Below are 23882 nucleotides of genomic sequence, written 5' to 3' on the forward strand. Positions count from 1 at the left end.
ATTTTTAAAGATGTGTCTACAAACACGAGACGAAGTATTGTTTGATTAAAAAATATAGGCTCCAAGAATAGCAACAGTTCCATTTTTGTCAGTTGTTAGGCAAGGTCTTTCCCTACCTTTGTCCTCTTCATTGAGTTTTATATTGGTAAAACAGACTTACAAAAGAGGTGCAGGAAGTTAATTTCAGCACAATAAAAATATTTGCTTCTAGAAAGGAAATTAACTTGGCACACCTTGGTTCCCTTTTGTGGGGGGGGGGGGCGGGGGAGTGGGTGTATGCGTGTCACGCTTTCAACCATCCAAAATAAAGTTCATGCTGTATCAACTTGCAGGCTTTGTAGTCAGATGGGTTGATATATTCTCCTTGCCCAGTGGTGAACACATGAGCTGTCTGTGTATTTAGGGATAGAATTTCACCTTGGCTCCTAGAAAAGCACCCCCTGTAAAACCTTTTAAGTAAAACGAACAAGGTTCCAGCTCAGTTTCAGCACATGGCCTGGTGAGCAACATGACTTTAAACCTTTATGATGCCCCCACACCTCAGAAGTAAGTCTTCTGAGAAAGGCCTGTATTTGGCTGAAAGTGTGTCAATTCAAGATTCAAGCCACTTCTCCACTGCAAAAAGGGAGAGCACCACAAGGGGGGGGGGAAAAAAAGAGAAAACCCAGATGCTGCAAGAAGGTTTATTTGTAGGCCCGACACATTTTGGCAAATCCTTCCTCATGGGCATTATAAACAACACATATAAAGAATGGAATAATCAGGAAAATGAAACATAATCAAATAAAATTCTGTATTAAGCAGTATTGAAGCAAAATTGTTCCAACTATTTTAGTGAAAAATACTTAAACCATCTAAACCTGTAAATCAAGAAATTATAAAATAAAAAAATTGCTAGAAATTTAACCATGTAAAACATATATGTAAACCAAACGCTGTTTAAATGGGTAAAATATGTGAAAATAAAATCTTCAAAAATTAAGAATTACAACTCAGGAACTTGTATTTTATTTGATTATGTTTTGGTTTTCTGGTTATCTCATTCTTTATATGTGTTGCATATAGTTCCCCTGTTGAAGGATTTTCAAAAATGTATAGGCCTAAACTTCAGCATCTGGAGTTTCCTTTTATCATTACCCTACCTAGGGCCCAATCCTATGCATGTATAGACAGAAAAAATGTCCTACAATTCCCAGCATGCCATAGCCAGTGATGCTGGCTGGGGCACGCTGGGGGTTGTAGGACTAAACGCACATAAGGGTGCATCCTAAGCTCCAACAAATCTGCTTAAAATTCATAAGCAATATGTTGCGTTGCCATTCTACCCCCATTCCCCAAAGTTTCAGTGCAGATTTTCGTTGTGCAGCATTTGTCCAAAAATAATAATAAAATAAAATAAAAAATAGGGGGGGGGGGGGAGATGGCAACCCAACAAATGTCTGCTTAACATTACCTTGTTGTTACGCTCAACACCGGTGTAATCTGCTTCGGGAGGTATCTTTATATGCAGCTCAGCTTCATAGGCTCCTTCACCTTCATTTCTTGAATTGATCACAAGCATGATACAGTTTTCTTCCCCAATTACAATTTGATCTCTGTCTCTGCAAAAAGATAAATGAAAAATTTGACAACGGGTTTTTCCAAATCACAGCCCCGCATTTATTATGGAAACTCAACAGTCCAGAAACAAAGTGACCTTACTTTTTTCTATTTGTGTATAATTTTACATGGCTTGTTATAGAATGAAATGTTTACAACCACTTTTTATATTTTGCAGTATGGATTAGTTATTTTATCAAATTTTATCGAAGTTTATTTTATGGTAGTTCCATCTGAATTTTGTACTTTACAGGTTCTCTTAAATCCATTTTATTTTGTGTGTGTGTGTGAAAGGGGACAAAATCCCCCTAATTCAGGTTCCCCGTTATCAGGTTCTAGAGCTGGAATGTTAACCTCAGGCTTGTGGGCCAAATCCAGCATGTCTGGAGTCCCAATCTGGCTTGCCAGGATTCCCTTGGGGGTGGGGATGCTGCTTTTCATTGCCCCCACCCCTTTCCTTCTCTTTTATGGTTTTCCAGCTTTTGCATAGGTTTCTCTTAATGCTAAAAGTTAAGACACCCTTCCTAAGGCTCAGTTACTGTCAGTAAGGGCTTCAAGCTCTAATATGTCCTGCCCCTTTTTGGCTCTGCCCCTTTTACCTTTGGCTACACCCCTTTCATCTTCAACCCTAACCATTCCAAGGACATGGCTCCCTGGATCTTCTCCAAACTTCTGAAACTGTCAACTGTCAACTGTCCTGGCCTAGGGGTATGGCCGAGAAAGCACATGGGTCTTGGCCTAGCTGTATTTACAAATGTAGACTAGAGTCAGTGTGGTGTTGTAGTTAGAGCATCAGACCAGGAGCTGAAAGACCCAGGTTCAAATCTTCACTCAGCCATGAGATTCATTTGGTGATCTTGGGCCAGTCGCTTTATCTCTGCCTGACCTATTTCACCTGGTTGTTGTAGAGATAAAAGGAAAAAGGATTGGGGAGACCCATGTATGCTACCTTGGTCCCCTTGCAGGAAGGGTGGGGTGAAATAAACAAATAATACAAGCAATCAGGGATAAAAACAGATTTCATTAGGCTATCACTCAGCTCTCAGTCCCTGAGGAAAGAGTGCAGGAATAAACCACAACTCATCCTCACGAATCTCTGCAGAACTTCTCTAAAGTCTACCTGTGTCTTCCCTTGGAAATGGGATACACAGTCTGAGGGCCGGAACTGGTCCAGTTAATGCCCGTCCACAACTCAAAAGCGCCTCTCTCAAAGATTCTCTATTTAACACAGCGACCGCAGCCCTGAGGGAAACCGTGTACACCTGTTTTTGCTCAAGCATAGGAAGAGTATCCAAAATATTGTTGTTGTTGTTGAAACGAGCCAAGTTTGCACAAGTGGAGATATACAGAGAGGATTTTGTTTTTGAAAGGCGACAAACCTTTGAAGCGGCACGCTTGAGGACCGTAAAAAAGTGAACCAGAGACTTAAAGGCTAGTCTCAGCATGATCTCCTTCCTATCGCAGGGGCAGCCCTGATGGCGGGGGAGAGGGGGCAGGGAGTTAATGAACACCTTTATTCCATTAAGTGCAATACACAAGTTTATTTGTTCAAACTCACGGCACAGCGGAAAGCTTCAAGTCTGGAATGCACACGTTGTCTTCTCCACAATCCACAAGAATGTAAGCCTGCATTGTCCAAAACATGTAACACTCATGATGTTAGGGCTCTGTTTGAAAGGAATTTCAGCCATTTCCTTTCCTTTCTTTTTGTTTGCTTGTTTGATAGCCATTAAAAATATCTCCCCGAAAAGACCTGATCCTTCCAAACCCCCGGATCCCAATGCAAAGTGCCAGTGGCGGCGGCTGATATATAAAGCCAGGTTACATTCTGCATATTAAAGGGAGTGTACATATTTCCTTCATTCTTGTGAGGAATATGATTTACACGCTGTAAGAGTTAGCTAGGTCTAGGAGAATGAGAACATTTAGAAAATGCAATCTGGGAGAGTTTCACAACATTTCAGATAGGTCTGGTTCAATTAACTCACCATGATGAACAAATTAAACTCTAGTTGCGTATACTGAGGGAATGCTGGAACCACTGAGCAAAGCATCTTAAAAAAATGCCACACAGCATGATAGCATTTCTGTACAAGGCCCATACCTGCTCTGCAACAATGTTTTCTTGGTAATAGTTCAATATTGGCTTCACAGCTAAGCCATCCGAAAAAGCAGATTCATCTAAGGTGTAATTCAAGGTAATGTTGATTGGAGACAATTTATCTCGAAATTCGGTTTCATCCTGTGGAAAGTAAATTGCAGGAAAACCCTTGAAGTTAACGTGCCTTGCACTTCATTCATGCTCAAAGTATAATGTCGGTCTTTCTTTCAATTATCAAGCAATTAAGATTCCAACCCTACAACTGTCTACTCAGAAGTAAGGACCACTGCATTCAATGGAAGGTATCTACGCCATCAAGTAAATGCACTACAGAGGGCCTTCTCTGCAGTGGCCCCACACCACTGTATTTGGCATGTGACAGTCCTGATAGCCACTATGCCAGTGGTGAGCAACTTTGGGAGGCCTGGGGGCCAGGTTCATCCCCTAAACAGCCCACCCACAATGAGCCACACCTCCCATCTCCATGGTACTATATATGTATATATTTAAAAATGCCATCAGGAGTGGCTACAGTGCCAACATGTGATAAAAACGCCCACTGAATGGGCCACATGATCATTGTTTACTTCCTCTTTCTTCTCCCTTTTGAAGAAAGGTGAAGTATGGTGGGACAGAAGCAGGGGAAAGTGACCGTAAGGAAACACAATCCCTCCCGTTTGATGACATTCACAGCTTTGCTGATTTTCTAAGGGTCAGGAATAGAATCCGTTTTGAAAAACAATTACTTTTAATTAATTTTGTTGACTGGCTTTGTTTGATCACCCGGATACAAACTATATTCTGAAACAACGGCCCTGAAATTATGTTCTTGACCAAGCAAAGGCCAAAACTTACTCTGAGATAAACCACAAAGTCCTGGCAAGTGAGCGAGTTCTGCCTGGCTATTACGAGGAGGAAGACATGCTGTGATTGATGATAATCCAGGAAGAGGGTCCGCTTCACAGCTCCTTTGACTTTTAAGGCATCTAACTGCAGCTCAGCTCTCAGAGCTAAAAAAGGAAGGAAAAACAACATAAACAAATCAAACACCATAAAAACAAATACACGTTCTGCTTCACATTTTACTCTGGCTTTACAGAAAGTTGCTGTTTTTTGCCATGCACGAATTTCTGGCAGCAGTTCAATGTTTCTTCGACTGACCACTGCTCCTTTCTTAAAAGTAAGCTCTCCGGGCATTTCTTTTGCCATTATTTATTTATTTATATTTTATTTATTGCATTTATATCCCACCTTTTTCCTCCAACGAACCTAATTTGCATGAACCCAAGGCAGTGTACATAATCCTCCTCCTCCTCCGCTATTTTATCCTCACATCAATGACCCTGCAAAGTAGGCTGGGCTAAAAGTCTGTGATGGGCCCAAAGTCACCCAGTGAGCTTCCATGGCCGAGTGGGGCTAGAACCTGGATCTCCTGACTCCCAGTCCCACACTCTGGTCACTACATCACACTGGTGCCAGTCAAGATAGCCCCTCTGAGGCCCATGGACCCTGGTGTTTGCCCCACCATCTTGGGTGCTACCACTGGGTCTGGCTAACATATAAACACACCAAACAGCAGTGAAGAACATAAGGTTCTTTGTTCTCATATTTATTTCTGTTCTCTGGTACTGGGCGAGGCCCAATGAAGAGCAGCTTGCTCAGAGCCTTCTTAAACCTGGTGCCAGCCTGATTTTAGCTAAACACTGGGGGAGTGAGCAGAATAGAATACTTAAATGAATAGTTGCTGGATGAAGAGAAAGACTTAATCTATGCGCAAATACTTGGGAGTCAGTACACAGAGGACTGAGATGTAAACTCAGGCCGCTATCCTGCAGCGAGTTACATGTATTTCAGTTTGTTCAGCACAATCCAGCTAGTTTTGTTCAGGTACAGGGACTGCAATTTGCACACACAAACACAGGCCGTTGCCAGACCAGGGTTTAGCCCGGTGTGAGGCCCAGGCTCGTCCCTGTGTGTCCAGAAGACGCACAGGGGATCCCGGGCTCAGGCAGGGGTCAAACCTCCCTGGCCCCGGGGTAACCAGCACCGCTTGTGGCCTGGTATTTCCCGCGGTCTCGGGCTGAGCCCGAGACCGCGGGCATGTAGACCAGACCGCTGCTTTTCCCGGCTACTGCAATTACTCGTGAGTAGCCAGGAAAAGTGGCGGACGGCACGCAGCGCTCCACAGGAGCGCTGCGGCCACCAGGGCAGGGTGGGGAGATTGGGTGGGGGAATCGGAGCCATGGGGGATGGGGGGGAAACCAGAGATTGCGGGGGATGGGGGGAGTCGTGGGTTGGGGGGAATCGGAGCTCGCAGGGGATGGGGGGAATCAGAGATCGCGGGGGGGGGAATTGCAGCCAGGGTGGGGAAATCGGGGGCGGGGTGGGGGTGGGGAACCCTGTTTTTAATAAAAAAAACCTACCTTAGTCACTGGTGCAGTCCTGTGCACCTGGCCCTTTAACATATGGAACAAAATGGCTGATGTGCCGGGGCTTTCCTTTACCCCATCGTGTTGGATGTGTGGATAGGAGCGACAGCCCGTGCTACTTCTAGCGTGGGCTGGCCCCTCCACACGCCCAGATTTTAAGGTAGGTCTAGCAAGGTCCACAATCAATCTACAAGAACTTTCCTAATCTCTTCTATTGTATTTCTGAAATCCAACGGGCCAAACTAGATGTGATCTTAATTGCATGAATGCAATGGTTGCAAAGGGATTTCCTTGGAAATGAGAATAGCACCATCGCAGACTCAATTTTTGTCAGGACCATGGCAGGGAGTTAGCCCCTATGTACTGTGGGGCTAGGGATGGGGTCCAGGTTTTTCCCCCATGGTTGATATTTACACAACAAAAACAAAACATGCATGTTAATTACATTCACGCAATTAATGTCAAAAGGCATTATTCAATGATTCTTACACATAGTAGTGCAAACATGAAAAGGCTTACCTAATTTATCTGAAATCCCTGGACTTTCATATGCCACACAGACAGTTACAGTAAAACTAGAGGGGGAAATGGAGAAAATAATTCACTTCTTGGAATTTTAAACAGGGGTATTTTTTTTAAAAAACAAACAAACACCTTTTTGGTTTCCTATCTTCTTTTTCAAAATCCTGCCTCAAAATGCACCCTGCTCAGACTCATGGGATGCCTAGCCTACTGGTTTAGCCATCATCCCAGCACTGCAAGGATCTATGGGAACTCTAGTACTGTAAAATAAATAATTCTCTAACCTCCTATTTTCCACCAAATTACCATGGTAACTTAACCAATGAAGTTTTAATGGAAGCTCTTCATAGAGTACCTTTATACAAAAGGTTTCCCGTATGCAGAAGATTGGATTGCCATTTCTTTAATGTCGTTGCTGAGGATGGCTGGCTTGCCACAGGTATTACTGTATCCAGTAGAGGCTGGGAGTTCCGATCTCAGTGGGACAATGAATCGACTCAAGATTTCAGTCAGAGCCAGTCAGAACTCTAAAGGATTGCTTCGCACCTTGGATAACTCCTTCAAAATTGTGACTGGTTCTGACTTACACCCAGAGCAGAATCATCATCTCACTGACATCAGAGCTACCAGCCTCCACTGACCCTATACCCCTTCTTAGATTTAAGTCTTATTGACGAATTTGGGAATTGCTCTTGTGCAATTACCTCAAGGGGAGATTGCTTCCTCTTTTCCTCCCTCCTAGAAGACAATGGAAATCTTGTGTATTTAGGCTTTAGACAGTTTTATGTATTTATTACGCTTGGTGAAAATGTGCGCCATCACATGGGGGGAAATCGTGTTTCCTTACCGTCGCTTCTCCACCCCCACTTTTGTCCCTCATCACTTCTTCTTTCTTCCCGGAGAAAGAGGAAGTAAACAAAGACCACGTGACCAATTCAGGGGGCATTTTTTCATGCCGCTTTGCCTGCACACGGGATATCGCAACACATTCCATTTTTTTTTAAAAAAAAAGTTGGATTAAAAGGGGTCTATTTTGTGATGGAAAAACAAGCAGAAGGATCAGGAGGCTCATAGGAGGCAGAATCTAAAGGATGTACGCACATCTGTAAGTGGGCAGTAGCAAGCGTGCAATAATATGCTCATCTGATGAACATTTCTATGCGAAGTTGGATTTTTCTCCCCAATATGCATCACTTTACGCTTGTTTACAATGAACTGCATCTGCTTTTTTCTCTGGTTAAATTGGACTGTTCTTCATTCTATAAAGTCAATGTAAACAAGCTAATGTAAATAGGGCCCTATCTTCCAAGTCTAATCACACGGAGTAAGATAATTTAAGTTAAATATTTTATATAACCCATTTCATCTGACATGCCAAGTCAGCCTTATAAACTGAGTAACTTTGCAGACAGAGCATCCAAAAACATAATCTGAAAAGCACTTGAGCTGCAATACTTTCCCTCACATTATGAAAATATCAATTTTTAATCAGACTACACTCAAAAGGCTTTCAGAAATAACCACAGATGGATGGTTAAATCATTATAACAAAGTCCCTTCTGTTAGAAAAGTACAATTTCCTGCTAATCAGTGTTGCTAGAAATCCATCATTCCTGGCTTGCTCCTGATGACAGGCCAATCTACACGCTCCAAGCTGAAAATGGAAAAAATAAATAAAGCACAACCTATTATGCAAACTAAACACCCTTAGGATAGTAGTAAAACTGTTGCATATACTAAAAATTGAAAAGTCTTCCTAGGTGCTTACCATAATGTTTTTTGGAAATGTTAGATACTATGTAAAGAGTTCAAGTTGGCCAGATATTTTCATCACTCTTAGTATTATTATTGACCAAAAACTGTAAAATGTGTAGAAGACAGTTTGATGGGCAAGACTCAATACTCTTGCATTAGACATTCATTTGCAATCCTATGTTACAAATAGATATCTACCACACTGTAAATTCCATTCACCTCTGGAATAACCTCTAATCTTATAAGAATTGTGTATCAGCTTCCTCTGACAGTCCTAAGGAAAATGTGCCACATCTGGGATTCATACAGTGTGCATGACCTTTTTCAACATCTTCCTTCAGGGTAAACAATTTGCCATGTATCATTAAGCAGGACTTTCCCATAGACTCCAAAGGAAGGTTTATTTCAGACCCTCCAAGAAAATCACCAATTCTGACCCATTTCCATTTCCTTTGGAACTGCCAAGAGTTGATTAATTGAACATTGCTTAAATTTATGGGGTAGTACAGAGTAGGAAATAAGGGGAGAAAAATAAATATGTACATGGTATGCATATGATCTAAGGACTTAACCTGATGAAAAATTAAATCTTTATGGGCAAATAGTGGCCATGTTAGATCAACTATGCATGGACATAAGGAAGGTTGAAGGAATTGCCTTATGCTCCCATGTTAGAAAGATTCTTTCAGAAAACAGCACAAAAGGAGAAGCCATTTTGACATTCACCTATATAAGCAGAAATCAAGAACTAGCAGAAACATTGTAACTCCAGTGTATTTTTAACTCATCCATCAAGTTCCCCATCCTCACTGGGTTCCATGACTCCACACATTTCCTGCATAGAACACTGAAGAAGGTCAGCATCCATAGATCAAGATCTCTGTCTCTCAAGCTGCTTTACAGAGAATACAACCTGTACTACAACTCCCAGCATATCTGGCCCCTGGGCATGTTGACTGGGGCTGCTGGGAGTTGATATCCAAATCATCTGGAGCGCACCAGGTTGGGGAAGGGTGCTCTATACTACTAATTTAGAAGGTTTTTCAAAAGGCCCTTGGCCATGCTGGGTGGGAATGATGGAAGTTGTAGTCCAAAACACCCAGAGGGCATCAGGTTGGGGAAAGTTTATTATAGTTTAGGTGTAATGCTGAACTGTGTAGTGAAAGCTTCTAATCTCCTCCTCAGGGCTGCACTGGAGAAGGAAAGGAAATTGGGAAACCCAAAAGCTTGGGGCTCATTGAAATGCAGCCACATTCTGGGCCTGTTCAGATGACACATTAAGCCATGGTTAGACTGCTAACCCTTTTGCAGCAAATGATTAGTAAGCATGTTAAACTGTGGCCATGTAGCCATCATGGTTAGGAATGGTTCATACGACAGGCTATGTCATGGTTCACATGACGCACTAAGGCCAGATCTACACCAAGCAGGACATGACACTTTGAAAATGTTTTGAAAACAGTATATGGAGTGTGTCCTGGGCCCCAACAGTTGTCACTACTGTTATAAACCATTTTAAAGCAGTAGTGTAGATCCTACCTAAGCCGTAATGTTTAGCTCAAAATGCTTAAGCACCGTGGCTTAGCACATCATCTGAACAAGGTCATTGTGCTCTTATTTCCTTGTTGATGACCAATGTTCTCCAACTTTCCCACCACCATCCAACCCAAGCCCCTTGCTCCATCTTCTCTTCTGCCTAGAAGCCCTATCCAGAACTCTTACATGGCCACTTTTTCTTCTTTCAAAGCTGCCCTTAGAACCCACCTTTTTCTATGAAAGAATAAAAAAGAGAGAATAATGCATAACCCTATAGAAAAATATATGCATTGAATGTCCAGAACTATTCATAACTGTCAGTTTGCATGGCGATTAATCTATTCAGACATTTTAGGACAATTAACGGATGAAAAGAGCAGCAGATAAGAAACAATGAGGAAGTGAGGGGCCCCCATCCTGCATCTGTGTGGCCTTGTCTGTAATAATAATCTTGCTTGCAATGCTTATGTGCTTTCAGTGGCAAAGGGTATAACCACTTCACCTTTTCAATATGTGAGTGCTAAAAGAGCTGCATAATGGTCATTTACTGGGACAGAGAGAGAGGTCATAAACTAAAAATTCCCTTCCACCAAGTTCAAGGTTACTCAAAACAATGATTTCCCTGCAACTCTACTAATGAATTGTCACACATACATATCTATTAAGGAGATAGAGAGGCTATAATATATATTTGTAAGTCAGTTGTGTTCTGCCTCCTGATGTTGTCGCTTTACAGTGCAGTCCTATGGAATATAGAGGGACTGACTCAAAAATAAAAGCGTCATCACATGAGGGGGAAATTGTGTTTGCTTACTATCGCTTCTCTGACCATGTGTTTGTCCCTCTTTACTTCCTCTTTTGAAAGAGGAAATAAACAACTTGCACATGGCCCATTCAGTAGGCCATTTTGATCCTGCTGCTTCTCCTGCACACAGCAGGAGATAGCAGCAATTTAATAATAATAATAATAATAATAATAATAATAATAATAAATTATTAATAAATTTCTTATCCACCTCTCCAATTGGATCGAGGCAGGGAACAACAGCAATCATAAAATACATAAAATACTGATTAAAAACATAGCATACACTGTTAAAAGCATCCTAAAAGCATCCTAAAAGTATCCTAAAATTCCACTGGATAGGCCTGCCGGAAGAGATCAGTCTTGACAGCCTTCTCGAATGCTAAAAGACTGTCAAGCTGACGAGTCTCCTCCGGCAGGCTGTTCCACAGTCTGGGAGCAGCAGAAGAGAATGTCCCCTGGGTAATGGTTATCAGCCTAGGCTTTGCTGACTGAAGTAGATTCTTCCCAGAGGACCTGAGTGTGTGGGGCGGATTGTAAGGGAGAAGGCAATCCCGCAGGTAGCCTGGACCCAAACCATGTAGGGCCTTTAAAACTAGGTTGGACTTACTGGGGTGTTTTTCTGTGACACAAAAAAGATTAGAAGGGGTGCACGGGATTCAGACGTCGTTGTGAGAGGGACCCACAAATTCCATGAGTGCCCAGTAACGAGTGTGCAATAAAACACTCATCTGATGCAGCACTAAGTCCCACTATATTCCATAGGCCTTACTCCTTAATATCTGTATTTAGGATTGTAATGTTATGTCTTCTGTTTCATGTCTACAGAGTTCGTTTAGATTGTTAAAATATTTACTGATGCTCCTAGATTGTAACATCAGTAAATATTAATTATTAAACCATGTTGTGGGTTGAACTTCTAATTTAATCAATGCCTACTATGTTGCCCAAGAGAGAAAATGTTTGCTTGTATATTATAAATTCTTTGAAATTAATGCAAAGCCACTAAAAATCTGTGTCCTTTCTTATTCATTTCTCTCAAAATTTGTACTTGGATCCATATGCAAGCATGAAATCCATATGTAATAGGTGTTATAGGAAGTATATGCACATATTCGCATGTGTTTTTCCCTTCAAAATACAATGCTGAAGGGGGAAACTTTCCCTATTCACCAATTCTGTATATTTTAAATGGAAAAGTCATATTTTTAAAATCAAATATTCATAATCAATTGGACACATGTGTAATTTGGTACTTAGAGATTTGCTTCTGAGTGTAAAATATCTTTCTTCTGTTCCTTAATACTGTCAGTCTCAGGTGCCACTTCTGTCTGCTATTTTACTGTTCAGCAAAGTCAGATATTCTAATGGCTCACAAAATTATGAATTTCAGTAAGCGGTCATTCAAAAGGGAGGGGTCCTAGTGCTAACAGACAGAAGGCATTGTGCTGCTATTCTGTCTTTTCGTAAGGATTTTTTTGCAGAAAGAAAAACAGAAGAAGTGATGGGAAAACTCGGGAAGACTACAAGTGGAGGACAATGTCAGTGTCTGGATCCCTCCCCTCATAAAATTGTGTGAATGTGCCAGGGCGACGGTCCCATAAACACCTAGTTTGGAAGCATTCTGGGGCCCTTTCTACACCTTTCGGCCTTCTGGGAGGGAGAGGGGATGATCTCGGGATTTCCTGGTTCCGAGGTCCTCTCCCTGGGTCCACACGCCCACGCCATGTCCAGGGACGGCGCAGGCGCCACTCCATTAAAAATGTGAGTTCTTTTTTGAGAGAACAAAAAACCTAAACCTGCTCCCAAACCCCATCCCTGCTGTCCCAAGGGTGGCAAAATTGCTGCCACCCCTCCCCTGATGGGCACAGAGCCGTGCGGCACAGCTACGTGCCCATTTCTAGTCCTGTGCTTACTTGCGAGTATGCGTGGCACCAGGTGGGACAGGCACTCACACCTCCCATGGTCTTGGGACGGTCCCGAGACTGCAGGAAGAATCGGTTTTTCCTAGGGTTTCTTTATCCCTGGGAAAACCTGTGCCCGTCCCCCCCGTCTGACTCCAGGAGTCCCTGTGCATCATTTGGATGCACAGGGACTTGGCTGTGACCAGTCCGGACTATCAGGCTGGTGCAGACCAGGCCTAGTTCTATGCTTAAACTGATTCAGTTCTGAACTTACTGAACTCAATTCCACTGACTCTATGAAATCAAAATTTATTTATTGTTTATTATTATATTTATATTCCACCTTTTTCCATTTGCAAAGCACTCAAGGCGGATCCTATGGACCTCCTCCTCCCCATTTTATTCTCGCAACTCTGTGAGGTAGGTTGGGCTGAGAGTCTCCGATTGGCCCAAAGTCACCCCATGAGCTTCATGGTCGAGCGGGAACTAGAACCCGGATCTCCCAAGTCCCAGTCCAACACACTAACCGCTACATCACATTAGCAGAGTGCCATTATGCAGTTTTGGATCTCCTCCACAGACAGCCGTATGACTGGGCACACCGTTTGGGAGGACGTTCTTAGTTTTTCCACAAATAACTCTGGTAAATACACTTCACAGTGTATTTTGTGATAGAAGCTCAGGCCTTATCTATACGAAGCAGGATATTGCACTATGAAAGAGGTATATAAAAGGCAAGAGCCACACCAAGCAGGATATAGCACTATGAAAGTGGTATGAAAACAACATAGGGGCCTTTGCTAGACCAGCCTATATCCCCGGGGAGATACCCGGGATCGTCCCTGTGCGTCCAGATGACGCACAGGGGATCCTGGGCTCAGGCAGGGATCAACCCTCTCTGGCTCTGGGATATAGGCCTACCCTTTGGCCCCCCTTTTTCTCACGGTCTTGGGCTGAGCCCGAGACCGCGAGCGTGTGGCCTGTTTCCGTGGCTTTTCCCAGCTTCGCGCGATTACTCACATGGAGCCGGGAGCCACGCACAGGGCGCAGCACTCTTCAGGAGCACTGCGCCCATCGGGGCTAGGGTGGGGGGAGTAGGGAAATCAAGGTGTGTGTTTTTTTAAAAATCCTTACCTTGCCGCTCGTCCTCTTGTGTGCAGCCAGCCCTTTAAAAGTTTTTTTAAAAAAATGGTGGACGTGACGGATCTCTTCTTGAGCTCGTCGCACCTTGCGTGTAAATGTGGGTGAGACCTTGTGTTATTCACAACGCAAGGTCTCCCCTCCTCTCCCCCAGATTTTCAGGTAGGTCTAGCAAAGGCCAGGGTATATGCCAATGGGCCCCAACAGGTGTCAGCGTAGGTCAATACCGCTATAAAGCAGTAGTGAGGCTCCTGCCTCTTATATACTGTTTTCATACCACTTTCATAGTGTAATATTCTGCTTGGTGTAGATTAGGCCTTAGTTCTGCTATTTAAATATTTTCTGGTGAGATATTATGTATTCAGGTAATAATCTCAATCTTGTAAAAGCTTTGGGCTCCCAAACATTTTGGTCCGGGAAAAGATGCTCTCTGATTCAGGCCATAATCTGTTCATTTGTATGTTTCCCTGCCTTTATTTATTTATTTTTATTTATTTATTTATTACATTTTTATACCGCCCAATAGCCAAAGCTCTCTGAGCGGTTCACAAAAATGCCCTTTTCTGTTATCTTTAATCTGTCCCAAGCAATAATGCTTGTCATGTTAAAACATCTTCTCACTAAGTAAGATCTGAACAGACTGAGGGGGGAAATGTAAAGCAAAGAGGACAACTTCTTAACCCCACCTCAGATTTTCTCTGAATCCAGGCTTAGTTAGTCATGCTTTCATCTTATGGAAATCAATAGGATTTAAGTCAGTCATGCCTAACTTGTCTTACTTGTTTTTATAGGACTAAAGCATGACTAACTTAATTTGGATCCAACCCTCTGTTTATAACTTCACATTTTAACACATTCTAATGTATCCTGAGTTTTAAATGAAGTGCACAGAATTTTCCTTCCCATAGGAAAATAAAACATACACATTTTAATAATAGAAATCGCCCACTTGGTTAAAACAATATTTTCCTTATACCAGATAGTGTACTATAATCCAAACCTTTAGACTTCCTGAATCATTTCTGGTTAAGATGATCTCCTTTCATTCATTTTATTTTGAAATGTCAATCAATGGGCATTTTGCACAAGTTGCACAGCTGGCTAAGAGATACAGAAATCTATCCCATGGGGGCAGAGGAAATATTTGCCTGTTGGAGTTTCCCTAATAATTGTTTGCATATGTACAACACGAGGTTATAACAACTACAGAGAAAAATTACAGAATGGAAAACTCACAGCTGCTCTTCAATCATTTGGAGAGACTGGATTACATTTTTTTATAGCAGGAGTAAAATCTTCAGGGAAGCATATTTTATAACATAATGGTCAGAACCATAACCATATATCAGCTGTGACACCTACATAACATATACACTTATAGCAATGAGAAAATTCCCATTCAAGCGGTTCCTTTCCCATAGAGTCAAGTTTCCAGGAAGACAGCAGAAATTCGAATGTAATTCTGGTGTGCGTTTTAGGCATTGTCTACATTTGCAGAAGAATGAAGTTGTAGAATCCTGAGATTGTAAGGTGGAATGTAGCACATCACACTGCAGGCAAGGAATGTTACTTTGAGTGTCCCTCCACATAATAAATTGCTCTCACGTCAGGGAGAATAGTTCTAGCCTAGTTTGCTTTCTGTGTGCTGGCTTTCTCCTTTGGTGATGTTTATAGGTGTGTGTTTTTAACACAGCATTCGAAAATGTGACTCTACCACTCCATTCCAATGCCTCATGACCCTACCACCACCTCCTTCACATAGCATTCAAAAATGTGACTCTACCATTCCATTCTACCGCCTCATGAATCTACATGGAAGGTCCTGAAAAGCAAATCCTGATAATGGCACTTCATGCGGGAGGCATTACATTTCAGTTGTGCTTAGGACAGTATATGTAATGTCTCTTTGTCATCCCCAACAGTTGCCCAATATGGAACCAAGGCCTAATCTACAACAAACAGGATATTGCACTATGAAAGCAGTATATAAAAGGCAGAAGCCACACCAAGCAGGATATAGTGGTATGACAGTGTATGAGAGCGGTATATGGTATGTGTCAATGGACCCCAGCAGTTGTCAGTGCACTTCAATACCACTATAAAGCAGTAGTGTGGCTCCTGCGTCTTATATACTGCTTTCATAGTGCAATATCTTGCTTGGTGTAGATTAGGCTCACGTGTCTGGAGAAATTTCAGATGGACTAAAGTGAGTTCAAATTTCTAAGAATCCGACCTGCCAAATCCGCTGCCTCCCCAGGCCACACAGAATCCATGGACTTTAGGAAACGCTAGTTTATGCTGTGCTCATGGTGGATCCCATAAGCACAACAGAGCCAGCAGAGTTGCAGCGGCGTTATTTCATACTGTCTATTACGCCAGCTCTTTGCTCACAGACAGCTATAGAGATTGATGGAGATCATAAGGCAGGAGGACAGTCCTGCAGCCAAGAAGGCTATCTGAAGAAGGCGCAAGAGGAAGGAGCTAGAAAAGAGCCAGCATTTTGCCACAGATGCAAATACACAACACAACAAACACATGGGCGTGGCATCACCCTTCACTTCAGTGAAGGAAGCAACCCCTCAACTGAAGTGAATAGGAAAAGGCTCCATGTGAGGGAACCCGGTGTGCACTCTGCTGCGCAAGCAGGACTCTGGTTGGAGAGGACTGAAATGGAAATGGTCGTTTGTATTACCAACTTACCAAGCTGCCCAAGTCAAAGAGTCAGGAAGCTGACAAGTTTTATTCTCTGGATTTACAATCGCCGGAGAGAGTAAGAGCCGGGCAGTCACCGTCACAACTGGTCTTGCTCTGCAGGGGAGGGAAACGAAGACTCAACATGTAGGAAAGGAATAGGCAATGACAGAGGAGAGGAAGAAAGACTATTGAGTTACTGTGGATGTTAATGACATGGGGGAATACAGAAAGTGTGAGTCACGCTTCCTGTATAGTGCATGGCATAAACATTCAATCTCCTGTGGGGAGGCGCATGCAAAAGACCCACGTCAGGAGCACACATATCTTTCCACAGGAATGAAGCACAAGCCCCCTGCCTCAGATGTTAATGACTCATTCATGTCGAATGTGTTTGTACATGCGATTAAGATCTATTCCATCTCCGTTAATAGCCATTATCAAAATATATCTACATAGACAGAGGTACATTTATGTGGACAAGGTTGTTGCTGTTGTGATGTATGCACCACATTCCAACAAGGCTCAAAGCTAAACTATAAAGTGTTGCTGTGTTCAAATCTTACAATAATAATAACAATCCTACAGATGTCTAACCATAAGTCAGTCCCACTGAGTTAAAGAGGGTTACTCCCAGGTAAGTCGGTGTAAGACTGAATCTGACAAAACAGCCCCAGACCCCCACCCCTCTTTATCAAAAGTACATTAAAAATGGCTGAAATCATCATCATCACCATTGTGTTGCTTCCTGACACAAAAAGCAGTCTCAAAGCCACACACACACAATGCCTGTTTGAAAAAGAGGGTCTCCGATGATATTTATAGGAGCCTGTGCATGTAGGTTTAAGTATCCACAGCCTTGTAAATAAGCCCACCAAAGTTACTAGCCTGCCTCCCAAATTACTAGCCTATTGAGATTGGCAGAGGAGAGACAAAGAGATGCGGAGGAGGGGCTTCCCTCTACTAGCAGCCCTCTTGCTTTCTATATTTGGGCACAGAGGAGGGATGGAGCACTGCCAGCCCGGTCATTCATCTGTATGGAATTCCATGGCCTCATCTGCATGCAATTCCTGGTTGCCTATGGTGACCAGACTAGTGCTTAAATACAAGACTGATATTCAGGGTCTTATCAGTACATTTAGATCAGGGGATTGCAATCCCACTCCCCTTCCATTGTTGATTGTATCAAACTTTGGAACGACTGCAAAGGTTCTCTCAACAATCTAACATTCTCCCGGGGCGGGTGGGGGAGAGACATTCTGTTTTAGTTTTGTCACATCTTACATTTAAGTTTAATATGATTTGAGAAGGAGAAAAGAACCCTTTTACAAACCGCTCTAAGATTCAAAGTAGAAGCCAAGTGGCCTACAAACCCAAAGAAGATGAGAACAGAAGCACCAACTATGGATGTAGCTACAATGAGGCTGAAATTTACTTAGAACTTCTCCAAGTAACTGCTAGCAATTAACTGTATACTTTTAATTCACGTCTTTTAGACAAAATTATATGGAGAAAGAAGGTGATAAGTGAGGATCATGATAGCTGCAAAGATAACATGCTAGCAAAACTAAATCTTGGCAGCCTATCAATGGAGTCTGTAACCCCTTCTGAGAGGACACCATATGGTCTCTTGATCAGAGTAAAGAAAAAACTAGTTGTGTAAAACCAGTAAAAACTTTTAGATAAAATGCCCATCATCTAAATATTTTTTTTCAAACAGACTAAAATTTAGATGTAGAATAGAATAGAATATTTATTTCTTAACGGCCTCTCCCTCTGGATCGAGGCAGGGAACAACATTAAATACAAAATCACAATAATATCGACTTTTCTAGCCCAGTGTTATATAATTTTATAACAATTCCAAAGTATTTGATTTGCTTTTCCCAAAATGAAACCTTCTGCTGTCACTACCGCAAAGGTTTTTGGTTGGATTAAGAGCTAGAATACAGCTTTGAGAAGAAGAAAATGGCCCAAACCTATGAAGCAGAAGGGACAGACAAGGCAATCCTTCATTTATGAACGGATTACAAAAAAGGGGAAGGGAAACAGTAGCCCATACCTGTAAACGACAACTTTTCCAGCTCCAAATGCACCCACAATTAAATCTGGGAAATGAAAGAAAAGAAAAAGAAACACTCAAAACAAAGATAAAACTGTCACAACATTTTTCACAATCTAAATTACTGATATTAAAAAGAAGAAGAGTGAAATTAGCAATATACAGGTGCAGGGCAGTAGCCTATTGGTATCCACAGAAACATTCGTTTTCGTTCATTTTAAACTCAGGCCTTTGCCAGACCTGGCAAAGTCCGCGACAGAGGAGGGGAGATCCTGCGATGTGAGTATCACGGGATGTTGCCCTCGTTTACACATCAGGCGTGGCGACCTCCGGAGAGGCGTTGCGCCCGCCATTTATTTTTTTAAAAAAAAGAACGGAGTGCACGAATGCTCATGCGCAAAGGTAAGGTGTTTTTTTTAATTTTAACTTCATTTCCCCGCTCCCTCCACACTAGCCCTGATGCGCAGAGGCGGGTAAACCTGCGGAAATGGGCCACACGCTCCATGGTCTTGGGTTTAGCCCGAGGCCGCGGAAAAAGCAGGGCCAAAGGGTAGGGCTATACCCAGGGGCCAGGGAGGGTTGATCCCGGGATCCCCTGTGTGTCATCTGGATGCACAGGGATGATCCCGGGTATCACCCCAGGATATAGCCCGGTCTAGCTAAGGCCTCAGTTACACTCACCCAACCATAGCCCTGCCTACCAACCACTCAACCAACCAAACACACAAATTTACGTGTGCATGTCTTTTGAGGAGCTCTTCTAACAGACCCCTATTGTTTAGTTTCTTGAATGGTTTTAGCAATCAGGAGGTGATAGGAACAACTCCTGAAGAGGAAAAGGACATCCTTTATCCCTTTTCACCACTCTGTATGCTTTCTAAACAATAGCAAAGAACCTCTTCTATCCTTGGCTTTCTGCTTTTACCTGCTTTCCTCAGGCTCTCCTCTGTCTTCACATCCATGACATACATATTCATTAGGGATGTGCTCCGCTCCGATTAGGAGCGTAGAAGCAGTAGCGGATTGGCCTGCTCCGCCTTACCCAGAGGCGGAGTAGGAGCGGACCGTGGACCCCCTAGAAGCAAGGCGAAGAGAAGCGACCATTTTTCGGAGCTCCGAGTTCAGGCGGAGCGCTCCGGTCGCCATCTTGAAAACATTTCGCCATAGGATTGCATTGCGGCAAATAATCGCGCATAACTACGTTGTTTTTGAAGCTATCGTTCTGGAAATTATTGTGCACAGAGAGTCGTGGATGGGGGTCATTTTGAGACCACTCTCAACTTTCTGCGTTGTCTGGGTCGCGGGCTATATTTTTGTGAAAATCGGGTCAACCGCGCGGCTCAAACTGCATTTTCGGCTTTTCGCCCATAGGATTGCATTGAGGGAAAGAATCGGGGATAACTGGGGGGGGGGGTTTAAGCTATCGTTCTGGAAATTCTTGTGCACAGAGAGTCGTGGATGGTGGTCATTTTGAGACCACTCTCAACTTTCTGCATCGTACGGGTCGCGGGCTATATTTTTGTGAAAATCGGGTCAACCGCGCGGCTCAAACTGCGTTTTCGGCTTTTCGCCCATAGGATTGCATTGAGGGAAAGAATCGGGGATAACTGGGGGGGGTTAAGCTATCGTTCTGGAAATGCTTGTGCACAGAGAGTCGTGGATGGGGGTCATTTTGAGACCACTCTCAACTTTCTGCATCGTACGGGTCGCGGGCTAGACGTTTTTAAAAAATCGGCGGGAAAAATACCTTTTTCAAAGGGCTGAGGGGCAGAGTCAGCTCCCGGTCATGATGATCCCAAAGTTGGAGGAGGGCATAGGCAAAACAGGTAACTTGGGATTCTGGGAAACTTCTCTTTCTTCATCTGAACGGGCTTTTCCCCGTGTTTTTTAACACAGTAGCCCCACCAAATGCACAAACACAACCTGAAATCATATACTAAGCCAAGAATAAGAGATAGAAACACAGCACTGCTCCCCACCCTAACCTTGGGGAACAACTGAATCGATGTGGTGCAAGGGGATGAGCTCCCCTAGGGCATCTCATCGTGGACGTGCCCCCACTCTCTCCTGCACTGGAAGGCCATTAGAGCCTTCCAAAGAGAGTAAAACGGTGGAGCAATGCCTATCATGAGTTGAAGTGAATGGTCACTTTTCAGTGGTGGAGCAATGCCTGTTCTGAGTCGAAGTGAGCGTTTTACTTCTTCTCAGAGCTGTGGCTGTCAGTGTCTTGAACTGGCAGCTACTTCCCCCTCCCCCGGGCACGTCCCCCTATTGCTGGTAAAAGACAGATATAGCCTTTTAAAAAAAGTTCTTCTTGTTGTTTATTGAGCAACACTGCTGCTTTTAATTCCACCCCTCCTTTGTTTATTGATTGATTTATTCCATTTTATATGCATTACTGGCTTATCCTTGGCTCACTTCCTTATGCCCCCAGAAATGCCAGCTGCATGCCTGCCTGCCTTCCCTCCCTCCTCCCCTGCCCACCTCGCAGGGATGTTGTGTGTGGGGTGCCCGATTTTCAAAAATTCGCCAAAAATCAGGGGATGATGGGATTGCTTTGAAACTTGGCATGCGTGTGTATATCCCCATGAGGTGTCATGGTGCCAAACATGAGGTTTCTAACTTGAACAGAAAAAAAGTTGTATAATTTTTTAGCTTTCAATGCAAGCCTATGGGGGGGGGGAACGGAGCTCCGGATCCGGATCCGGAGCTCCGGGCGGAGCGGAGCGGAAGTGGGCGGAGCGGGGGCGGGGCGGAGCGGCCCGATCCGGAAAATGGCGGATCTGCAAGTGAAGCGGAGCGGGGGGTCTGTGCACACCCCTAATATTCATCCTTTGTGCCTTTTCACAACCTCTTTCTGCCATCTCCTTCACAGTTTAAACTCCATAACATAAATACACTTAAATTGACTTTCTTGTAACACTTGACTGGGTTAGCAGCACAACCAAGTAGGATTTGAACTGATATGCAATATTCTGAGGGGCAACAGGAACCAGGGTTATTTCAAGTCTCTGGTTAGAATTCAGCTGAGACCACAAACCACAAAGTACTCATGAATGGTGTGCCCCAATCCTTTGCAAATCCGTACAGCACATACAGGAAATCACAGTGTAGCATAGGCCCAAAATCGGACGGCACAAAATTTGCATGAGATATCCCATGACTTCATTTCTTTTGGACTTCTTTCTGAGTTACCAATTTCGCAAAAAAGCACAAAGCAGAAATAGGGCAAAGATTCCCGATTGAAAATGCAGTCATTGTTCTTTGGAATATAATGCATCTGTGTATATGAAATAAACAAACAGATAACTCCCTTTGTGCATAAACGATAAGTTCTGCTTGCTTATTATTAACCACAGTTTAGCATTATGTCCAAACCATAAACTGTATTTATACTTAACTATGTTTTATTGAAACAAGCCAGGCTCATAAACCATGTTTTGAAGTTGTTTCCAACACATAGTACTTAAGATTAGCTACAGTTTGTCAGGTTTTGATGAAATGACAAGCTGTAGTTAATCAAAACTGGAAGCAAACACTTCTGAACTCATCCTTATGACTGCACTGAGGGAGGAGAGGGAAAGGGGAAAGTGTGTGAACACAAGGTTTACCTAAGCTGGTTCCTATAATGATGGCCAAATTTTGAGTGCTACTTTAGCCCACTCCCCAAGGGCCACATCCCTGCCACACCACCAAATTTGATTGCAGCAAAATATTTGACATTTTTCTACCAAATTTTGGCAGCAAATCACTATGGAGTAGTAAAAGCCAAACTTAGCATGTTCTCAAGCTAAACTTGAGCTTTTTACTTCTCGGAACTGGTTTGCCACTGAAATTTGGCAGCAAACTGCCAATTGTTTTGCTGCTGCTGTGAATTTTGCCAACATGGCAGGGGCCGCATAGGGCAGAGGTGGTAGCAGGAGCTGCATGGGGCCTGTAGGGTGTGTGTTGCCTGCCCCTGTGATAATTCATGGTTTATCAAGATGTCCGAACACAGCCACAAACATTCGCTCTATTTCCAAAATTCAGAGGTGGGTATAGATTCCTACATAACCAAAATGGCACTGCCCACACACACGAGAGGAGGTTTCAGCAGGCTTTCAGGAACTGCAACACTTGCAGAAGTACCAAACTCTTTAGACAAAGAAACCCAGGGGGTGGAGGTGCTAGAAAAATGCAGTGAGCATGCTCAGTAGCTATGGAATATTGACCATTATTGGAAAAAATGGAAAACTAGGCGGGAAGGGGAATGGAATGGAATATTCTGGAGGAGGGCAAGCCTGACTGCAACATTGAACAGGAGCACAACATACTGCAACATTTTGTTGCAGATCCTATTTCGTATACCTATTTCCACTGTATTCTTGTTTCAGAGGCTTTTACAGTCAATTCCAACAAAAACCAACTGAAAATTTCAATTCTTTCCTTCCTTAGCATGCTCTAGCTTTAAATGTTCGGAGTGCCAAAATCATTAATGAGGTTTATAAACATTTTGAGTTTTTGCAAAAGAAAATAATCAAAATCAAGTGCTCGAGCTGTCTGCATTATCTGAAATCTGGCAGCATCGTTATCCTAAAAATAGTGAAGTCTTTAGTCATCGCATACATATGCCTTCCCAGAAAATGCTGCAGACATATTTTGCTAGCTGACAGCAAAGTGTTTGACACAATATACAGAATATTTTCACCAAAAGAAGAGATAATCATCTTAAACAATGTGTCTGAATCCTTTCCAAGTGAAACCTGAAGAAAAACTACATGAAATGCAAGATTAAATTATACTATTCCATTTACTAGGCATTTGACTTTTATTTATGCCATTTTTTGAAAGAGAACAAATCTCCATGGCTTTGATTTAAGGAAATAGTGTCTATATAAATCACTACTGGGATATAGCTGAAGCGCCACAGTATTTGGGACTTGATATTCCAACTCCTTGAATTCCATGCGTGCATTTCCACCTCCTAGAGGGAGGCTTCATCTGCTCTCCATATAGATAATGAATAATGCCCATCTTTGCCCAGGGGGAACGGGACTGAATATTTAGGAAGTAATGAAATAACTGTGGACAACTTCCTAAAAAAGGAGTGGGGGAAGCTCCTTCCAAACGAGGTCCCAAGGGCCCTCATCCATGGATAGAAGAGACAAGGGAAGCTTTCAATCACCATCTGTGACCCCGTTTGTTGTTACAGGGTCGCAACATGGAATCCCAGTGCACCCCCAATGTGTACCATGTTCAAGTACTCAAGACTCCACTTGCCAGGTAATTTGGAAGTGATTTGATACGGCACTTGTCAGCTAATCCAGGCAGACATTGTTACAGGATATAGTGATTACCA

At 43.0% G+C, this 23882-nt stretch overlaps 1 protein-coding gene across 1 annotated transcript in view; it reads right to left on the bottom strand.

Annotated features, from left to right (window-relative positions):
- The window catches only part of ITGA8 (integrin subunit alpha 8), a 155652-nt gene that overhangs the window by 65703 nt on the left and 66067 nt on the right, over positions 1-23882 (bottom strand). Inside the window, exons 14-20 of the mRNA XM_063147540.1 lie at positions 18545-18590; positions 16492-16599; positions 6649-6704; positions 4556-4710; positions 3704-3841; positions 3158-3225; positions 1454-1601 (exon numbers count right to left, since the gene is read on the bottom strand). Coding sequence (XP_063003610.1) covers positions 1454-1601; positions 3158-3225; positions 3704-3841; positions 4556-4710; positions 6649-6704; positions 16492-16599; positions 18545-18590 — 719 coding nt within the window. The remainder of the gene's footprint in view (positions 1-1453; positions 1602-3157; positions 3226-3703; positions 3842-4555; positions 4711-6648; positions 6705-16491; positions 16600-18544; positions 18591-23882) is intronic.

Source organism: Elgaria multicarinata, chromosome 1 (assembly GCF_023053635.1).
Source record: "Elgaria multicarinata webbii isolate HBS135686 ecotype San Diego chromosome 1, rElgMul1.1.pri, whole genome shotgun sequence".
Lineage (NCBI taxonomy): Eukaryota > Metazoa > Chordata > Lepidosauria > Squamata > Anguidae > Elgaria > Elgaria multicarinata.